Below are 8,650 nucleotides of genomic sequence, written 5' to 3' on the forward strand. Positions count from 1 at the left end.
TGCCTGTGTTTTTCTTTAGGATGTGGTCCCGGATGACAGGAACCTGGTGGGAGAGGCAGAGCAGGAGGAAGGGGTGCTTGTAACCAGAGGCAGCGTGCGCGGAGCCAAGGCACAGGGAGCCAGGGTGTGCTTCTGGGTACATGGAGGGGATGGATCTGCTCGCCAACAGGCGTTCACGTGAAATGAAACAAAACCTTCGGGGTTTGGTTGGGAGTGAGGCTTCATCCTCAAGGCCTGGGCTCCCGCACAGAAAGCACCCTGCATGCGGCAGCAGCATGAACCCTGTGCTCCAGAGCCGTTTGCCTGAGCAGATTTTTCCACTCGTCACTTCCCTGAAGACGAACAGCCGGGGAAGGGCTGGCCCGCGCAAAAGGGAAAGCGCCAGCCAAGAGCAGCGCGGGGAGTTCAGGCTTTGGAGAGGACGATGCTGCTTCAAACAGCACTGCCTTCTCCAGCAGAGCAAAAATAGCCAGGCCTGGACGGGGAGGAGGCTGCTCTGGGAGCAATCAAATGGAAAAGGACCTTTTCAAATCTTGGCTCTGTGACAGGGAGTGAGTTCACCACTTCCCAGGCAGAGCAGGGAGCCCATGTGTGTGCTTCCTGCTGGCTCCCCCTGCACACCCACTGGGCTCAGCCCCAGCTCTTGGCCAGGGGAGGAGAGCACCAGCACAAAAGCGGAGCTATGGACAAGGCAGCACCTGGGCAAGGTCCCCAGCACGGATGACACACTGGCAGCCCAGGCACCTGGAGCGAATCCATAACCACCTCCATCCCTAGCCGCTCGCTTTGCCATCTGCAGCCTTCCCCAGCCCAGCTTGGGCCGTGGCTCCGGCTGGGCCACAGCCAGGTCTGGCCAGGGCACACCACCCTCCTCCTGACCCCGTGGCCAGCTGTGTTCCCCCTCCACACAGCACAAGCGGCCACCAACCAACCCACCCATCCAGTGCCTCCAGCAGTGGGGAAGAGCCTCTGCTCTCCCAGCAGTTCTCAGCTGCCTCTTTGCAGATGTGTCCCCAGATTTTCTCCTCAGCTCAAGGCAGCAGAAACTCTTCAGAGATTACCACCCCACGGATTAAAAATCCCAAGACTCTCACAGTGTTTGAAGACCCTCAGCGCCCAAGTCTCAAGCCCCAAACATTAGCTGGGACCGGTTTGACTCTAGTCTCTACCACCAGACCTTGGTGTCCCTCCAGACACAGTGCACCAAGCAGCCCTGGTCCAGGCTATAAAGGGGGAGTCCAGAGTTCATCAGGAAAATGCTGATAAATGTTAAGTAAGGAGTTAGTTGTTGAAACAAGCCAGGGGTTGTCTCTGCCCCATGCAGCCACCACCCCAGGGACTCCGAGCAAGCTGGAGAGCTGTTTATAACCCAGCCTTTATGCCTATAGATGAGACTGCTTGGCCGCTGCGTTAGCAGGACAAGGGTCCCACGTCATCCATGGACAATTTGCTGGCAATAAGGGTGTAACTGAAATGGGTGCTTGGCTGCTTTACCAGGGCACCACCCCTCCAGAGCTGAGAGTGGTGGGAGGACAAGGGGGTAGGGAGCTATCAGGCTTAAAGCAGACAGGCTGGAGAGGTGGGGGCAAGAGCCACAGGGTACCTGCTCCAGGACGAGATCCTTTTTGGGGGGAGCCGGCTCTGTCACTGCGAGGTGGCTCAGGAATCTCTGCATCTCCACCAGGTTGGGCAGCTGGTCCATAAGGACTTCTGTCAGGAATGCACGAAGCTGTGGCCATGGAGGAGAAGAGCAAACGGAGAGAGGTCAAGGCAAAGAAGTCAGAGCTGGGGAAGCAGCACAGCAAGAGCAGAGATCTGTGGGGCACTGGCAGAGCGATCCACAGGGGTCCCACGAGGTGCACTCGCAAACACGAGCTTTGCTGCTGCTGGCACAGTGACAGACCCTCCTACTCTCCCACCAGCGGCTCCTGGGAGCCCACAGTGAGGACGGGGAGAGACGCCTGGAGGTGCCTAGTGCTAGCAAGATCCTACTCCGTGCTGTGAGGCCCGTGGCCTTCATGGGGTAGGGTCCTACCTTGAGGAGCTGGCTTTTGTTGAAGCCATCAAAGTGGTATTTACGCTGGCATTCAGGGCTAAGTAGGAGGTTGAGGAGGGCAAGCCAGACCTGCCCATCGAGTTTGGTCATCTTCATCTGGTCTTCAGGGGGCACCACATGCCATGTACCATTCTCAAACTTCTTGAGCTTGCCTGAGGGACAGAAGAACACAGGACTCCAGGGAAACACAGTGCTGCCTGAGGGAAGGCAGCTCAGAGAGGGGCATGCTGGCTTGCACTCACTGTCTCACTTCACTGCAGTGACAAGCCCCTCTGCTTCTGCCTGCCTCAGTTTCCCCACCTCTGTCCTCAGCATAACAGCTCACTTGTACAGAGACGCTATATTAGAGAGCATGAAAAGCTTGAAGGGCATGTAAAAAAACAATAGGGCTGTGGCAGGAACTGAAAGATCCCCAAGATACCTCCCCCTGTGCTTGGCCAGGAGCGTGGAACACTGGCAGGTGGTGGAGGGGCCCATGCCGCAACAGCAGAGTGGCTGGAGAGGCATGTTTTGGGGCACCAGCATGGCCAATACCTGCTCCTCTGGAGTTTCTTCTGCCAGCAAAAGGCAGCAGTAACATGAATATAACAAAAGTGACAAAACAAGCTCTGGGAGCTACTGTGCTGCTCCGGGGGGTGGAGGAGGATGTAACCCTGCATCTGTGCAGCCTGGAAATGCCTTTGCACTCTTGTTTCTTTCCAGTCCCTCCCTTGGGGCCCTGGATCAAAGCTCCCTGCGACATCCCGAGTGCACAGGCAGAGAGAAGGGATGTGTTTCCTGGCTGGAGAAAGGCGGAAAGCTCCCTCATCCAGCTGGGCTCGTCTCGGCAGGAACAGAGCCACGTGCTTCCCAGCATCTCTTCCCCCCTGCCCGCGCTGTGACCCCCCAACCCCTGCGGGGCTGGGGAGGGGAGTGCGGGTTCCCACGGCCCAGGCTGTGAGGCAAGCAGTGGGAAGCTGTGTGTGTGTGTGGGCACACTCCTGGCTGCAGAGCCACGGGAGGCAAGGCTGATGGCGCAGGTGGTGGTGGATGGACACAACCTGAACAGAGGCCTTTGCTAAGAGTGATGTTCAATGACCAGCAGCTTCAGGGCAATCGGTTTGCTACCTGGGAGGGCCCATGTATGGCTCTAACTCTAAGCATTGTCCCAGAAAGGTGCAGACAGGCTGAGACTGGCACTCTGGTCTTTCTGCATCCAGGACAAGACTCCTCAGAGGAGCAGGTGGGGCTGGCAGACATGGTACGTTTCTGTCCTGGCTGTGATCAGCTCGCCAGAGAACAGCCCCGTGCGAGGATCAGCTTTTGGAGCACTGCTGGGGCCCCAGTCCAGCTGTGCTGCAGCTGCTTTTGAGCTGAACAGCTCAGGCAGAGAGCACTAGTGAGGAGCAAGAGGAGGATGCTGGAGGGGAGCATAGAGGGGGAGCAGCTTTCTCCAGTGGCTCCCAGAGCAGACCTGTCTGTGGGTGCAGGGCCCAGCACACCACCACAGCAGCCCAGGGACCATGGGCCACCATCCGTACCTGCTTCCCAGCAGCTCCAGGGGCAATGCTCCACCAGCTCAACAAGGAGGCAGGGCAGGTTATGGGTCCTCAGCATCCGTGTCAGCGCACTCAGAGGCAGACTGCAAATAAGACAGAAAGGGTGAAGTGGTGCTGGCAGACAGATGCCGGAACAGATACAAACACTCCCTGAGGCAACTGGGAGATGCAGGGAAAAAACCAAGGATCTGGGTTCCGGCGAGTATCACTGAGCAGGCTGGAGCACTGCTGGGCTCATCTCCATGGGCACAGTGCCACTGCCACCCTGATTCCAGACAGCTGCTGAATGACGACCAGGCACCCGCTGCGACCCCATGGGGATCTCAGCCATAGAGCTCAGCGTGTGTCCTGTGCTGCTCCTGGGCACCTACCTCTCCACCTGGTCAGTGATGAACCGCAGCACGGACAAGGCTTTCAGGGAAATCTCAAACTCCATCGTCTCTGCCTGCTCCTGCAGCTCCTGTGGAGGGACAAGCACAGCTTTGGGATTTCAGGCCCCATTTCCCAGGAGCTACAGGGAGGCAGGCTGTTGGCTGCATGTTGGTAACCACAGACTGGGGAGGAAACCAGAGCACTGCAAAACAAACTCTGCTTCTCATCTCGACTGCGCCAGCGCTGCCTATTTGCCAGGGCAGCCGCAGAAGAGCTTGCAGCCCTCTGTTGCTCGTCCCTTGTCTCCCTACCCCTAACAGGTCATGGGTGGCTACCAGCAGCAGTGTCCCTGCACAGGACATCCCCTGAAAGAGACCAGTCCCAGGTTGCTCCTCTTTCCCCACCCCGGGATCGTCTTGTGGCCCACATCCCTGCAGAGACCTGTAAGGTTGAGGAAGGGGGTGGCTGCATCATCAGCAGAGAAACCAGAGGAGGAGAAAGAGGAGGAGGAAGAGGAGGGAGGAACTTGCCCTGGCATGGCTGCAGGCCTACATCCACTCCTCCTGGATCTGCCTCTCCCCTCAGCTTACATACAGCCAGCTACAATATCTACCTGTGGTTATCCCAGCCCACAGCTACCCCTGGCTCTCCAGCCACCCAGTCTCCTTCCCTTCCCAGCAGCGTGGACACCCTGCCCATCCCCCACATGCCCAGGCTAACATCCTGACCACCCTCTGACTCAGCCTCTTTCGAAACCATTGGGATGGTTGGGCTGAGAGGTGCCCTGGCTCAGGCAGAGCTTCTCCACTCCAGTGCCAGACGCTCAGTAGCCACATCTTTGTGTGCAGAGCACTGATCTCAGCAACTGGTATTTCTCTAAAGTGCCGCTGCAGCAGTTCCCTTCCAAATTCCTGTGGTAAGAAGCTCTGCACTCCCCGTGCTGGTGCCCCACATGCTACTAAGAAAGTCTTATAGGCTCTTCCCACCACCTCCCTCTCCAAACTCCCTCAGTGAAGCTGTTTCCTACAGCTCCTCCTGCCATCCAGACCTCATCGCTGCTACCTTCAGGCAAGGAGCAGGTCCTGCTCCAGGGGTTACCATTGTATGCAGTCAGAAGGAACAAGAGGCTCCATAACACAGGAGAGGGCAGCAACAGCTTTTTTGAGGGGCTTATTGTATATAGAGTCAGGAGGGGCTGGAATGAATCAGAGGAAACCAGGCTCTTTGTGAGACGACTGCTTTTTAGAATCCTATTGGCTCGAAAAGGTCGGGTTTTTCACTTGAGCTCTAACAAAAAAAAAGTCAAGGCTCTAACAGAGACACTGCTTTCCCCTCCCCAGCTGGGAAAACATTTCCTGGAAAACATCCCTATCGTGCTGCGGAACCCTTACTTCCTTCCGTGTTCTGGAAGGGGAGCGCGTGTTCAGGCAACAAGCCAAAGGATGGAGGCAACATGGGGAGGTATGGCCAGGCTTGCAGGCTACCCTGCTTCTCCAGACTCCCCTCATGATGTGTGCAGTCTGAGGAGGAAACCAGTGCTGAGAAGCACCAGAATCAAAGATTGCTCGTGCACCAGGAAGGTGTGTGCGGGAGCACAACTGGGAACAGCTCTGGGCTTGCTGCTGGCCCAGACCAGCACAAAGAGGACGTATTTCTCAGAGAGCTGAGGAAGTTGTGGGGAAAGACATTAAGACAATGCCTAGTTGTATTGTGCACCAGTTAAGGAAAGAATCCCTCTCATGGCTGACCCTGGCTGGCTCCAGCAGCAGCCTTAGCTAAGGTGGCTTCACAAGCTCCAGGAGACATACCCACACAACTTTCGAGAGCAATGGCAAGTGGCCAAAACCCTGTATCAAATACCTTCCTTAACTGTCAACCTTCCAGCGTCCCCCACTCAGAGCACAGACCGCACAGCCTGCAGCAAGCCTCAAGCTGGCACTGTCACAAGAGAAGGCAGAAGCGTGACTGGGGGTTGGAGGGGGGTGGGAGCTGCTGGCACAGACAAGCACCAGCATCAGATGCTTTCCAAGATGGATGGGAGGTGTTTGGTTTGCAGACAGGAGGTTCCCCATGGGCAGGCCCCTCTGTGCCTCTTCAGGCTGCCCACATCCTCCATCACACGTGTCCCCTTACTCCTCACCTGCAGGGATGAGGGGCTGGCCAGATCCTGAGGACGAAGCTCCACTGGGGTGACTGTCTGTCTGCCAGTGCTCCGAGCTGCTAGCAGGGTCAGTTTTCGGTGGCAGTAATCAATTAAATCCAGAACGCTGTCCTCTGCTGACTCGCAGATCTCCTTCGCAACAACAAGCATTTCACAGAGGGCCAGTCCCCACAGCCGTGGCTTTCCACCCCTGGGAGCTTTACACCGAAGAAAGCTGACCCTGCCTCTTACCTTGTAGAAAAACACAGTCTCCAGGAGGTTAATGATGGAGGCTTCGTGGTGCAGCTGCAGGAGGAAAACAGCAAGAGTGAGGTATCAGCGGAGCAGTGACCAGCACCGAGGGCACAGGCAATGGGACTGGGAGAAGGGCTCTTCCCAGAAGCTACCCGTGTGGTTGTGGCCAAAAATAGTCAAATACAAGTGATATAAGCTTTAAAACTACTCTAAAACTACTCTGAAACTAGTCCAGTTCATGCTGTTCATGTTACCCTTTACAGTCACATGCCTGTGACACTGCTCCACCCATCGGAGATCCACGCATCCCAGCAGGCAGGGCTCTTTGCGGCTCTGCGCCGCGCCGACACGGACCCGCTGCCCAAGATGGGACAGTGGTCCGCTCGGCTGCGCGGCGCTCTGCCCCCGAGGACCAGGGCAGGTAGCCTTGTCCCAAGACTGGGAGCCACCAGACAACTGCCTTGAGGCAATGCTGCAGCCAAACGGCTGTCCGGGGAAGGCAGCGCCTTGCCCCGGCAGGGTGTTACCCTGGCCTGAAACTGGGCTGAAAGTTGCCAGTCTTGTGCAGAGCTCGCTTGGGTCACTGCTGCGCCACTCTGCGGGGAAGCCCAGCTCCTGAGAACATTCCCTTGCCACGAATGGCCCAAGGGGCTGCTGCTCCCAGGAGCTGGGTAACAAAAAGCTACATTTTTCTTGACCCGGGGTATGTAACCTCGGAGGCGCCACTGGTTAGAGGTGCCAGAGAAAAGCGGTGCTCACAAGGGGGCAAATACCACCAGGGTAGCACCGAGCCCCTGGGAGCTGCAAGCCAGGAGCACGATCACCTCCAGAAGCAGCTTCTGCTGCATCCAGTAGCGCCTGCAAGCCCCTGCGCAGGACGAGGCAGGAGTGCAGCCCTCCTGGAGATCAGCTCTCCTGGGAGCAGCGTCTGTCCCTCTGACAAGGACAAGGGCATGTCACTCACAGCTTTGGGAAACTAGGCACTTCCCACTGTGTCACGCTGTCCACTGCAGCGTCTCAGCCTGGTGAGATGTAAAACCCCAGCTCAGGGATCATCAGGATGAGATTTATTATTAAAATCCCACCCGATTTCTAGGCTGGTTCCCACTGCCCCCTCTACTCACCACCAGGTAGATGGGGAAGGTGCTTCTCGGCTTGAAGTCCTCCAGCCGGCACAGCACAGGAAAAATCTTGTGCTTCCAGATCTCCACAGAGATCAGCTCCCCAATGAGAACAGGAATCTAGACAGGGCAGGGATGGGGGAGCGAAGCCTTTCAGACCAGTGCTGCACAAGGACCAGCTCTACTGTGCTAACACTCAGCCCCGCAGACTTTGGAGTCCTCCCATGGAGGAGGGTGGCCTTGGGGCACACTGTCCTTCTGTCCACCCAGCTCAGGCACCAACAGCTTTTCACCAACACACCAGTGAGCAGAGAGAGCTCCTGGGGGTTGCCAAGGGGAAGATGACTCCAAGCAGCTGGGCAGGTTCAGGGTACCACGCATCCTGGTGCAGCCCGGGACATTCTGGGGCAGGGACACCCCAGGTACAGGGCAGGTAAAGAGCAAAACAGCCTCCAAGGGAGGAGACAGAGGCCATCAAGGAGAAACACCACAGCTTGACCTTTAATTATTTTAAAAAGCAAAACTGGCAAAACACCAGCCAGACATCTTTGCCAGAGATGCAACAGCTTCTTCACCATTTTATTCCAAAATCGCGCATTGTCCACAAGATGACCCCAGCTCGAGGCTAAGAGCTTGGCGTAGGGGTCACTACCAGGCCCGAGGAGGCTCACCTTGGCATAAGTGACCAGCAGCTCAGTGAGATGCTGCTCCTGGCCCGCGGAGGCGCTCAGGATGGCGTGGATGTTGAGCTTTTCCACACACTCATGCTGCCGAAGCCATCTGCAGGGCAGCCAGCAAGGACATCAGTGCCAGAGACCTCCAGCCACTGGCTCTAGGGCTCCACTGCACTCCTGGAGAGGGTCCCTCATGCAGGGAAACCTGCTCCCAGCAGCCCCATGCCCAGGAAAGGCCCCAAGCCTGCAGGCACACCCCAACCCAACGCTGTCCCCTAGGCCTGTGCCCCGCGGGGCAGCAGCACCACCAGTGGCAGCTGCAGTCCCACTGCTCTTGCCCCCAGCCACACTCACCATGAGGCACCCCAAAACTGGGGGTTCTCCTCTTCATCACTCCTACCCAAACAGACCCCAGATCTACAACCCTTCCTCGGTCCCCCTGTACCCTCTTCTCTCCCCCAGCCTTTCCAGGAGGGCTCCAGAACTGGGGTTCC

General features: G+C 57.2%; 1 protein-coding gene across 1 annotated transcript in view; it reads right to left on the minus strand.

Annotated features, from left to right (window-relative positions):
- ZMYND10 (zinc finger, MYND-type containing 10) overlaps positions 1 to 8,262 on the minus strand; it is a gene marked incomplete at both ends in the record, with an annotated part of 8,687 nt that extends 425 nt beyond the window's left edge. The window contains 9 exons of the mRNA XM_010145087.1: positions 5 to 43; positions 1,604 to 1,729; positions 2,036 to 2,208; positions 3,577 to 3,677; positions 3,966 to 4,054; positions 6,107 to 6,259; positions 6,359 to 6,412; positions 7,486 to 7,602; positions 8,154 to 8,262. Coding sequence (XP_010143389.1) covers positions 5 to 43; positions 1,604 to 1,729; positions 2,036 to 2,208; positions 3,577 to 3,677; positions 3,966 to 4,054; positions 6,107 to 6,259; positions 6,359 to 6,412; positions 7,486 to 7,602; positions 8,154 to 8,262 — 961 coding nt within the window. The remainder of the gene's footprint in view (positions 1 to 4; positions 44 to 1,603; positions 1,730 to 2,035; positions 2,209 to 3,576; positions 3,678 to 3,965; positions 4,055 to 6,106; positions 6,260 to 6,358; positions 6,413 to 7,485; positions 7,603 to 8,153) is intronic.
- Positions 8,263 to 8,650: the final 388 nt, after the last annotated feature.

Source organism: Buceros rhinoceros, unplaced genomic scaffold, assembly GCF_000710305.1.
Source record: "Buceros rhinoceros silvestris isolate BGI_N320 unplaced genomic scaffold, ASM71030v1 scaffold23331, whole genome shotgun sequence".
NCBI classification, from domain to species: domain Eukaryota; kingdom Metazoa; phylum Chordata; class Aves; order Bucerotiformes; family Bucerotidae; genus Buceros; species Buceros rhinoceros.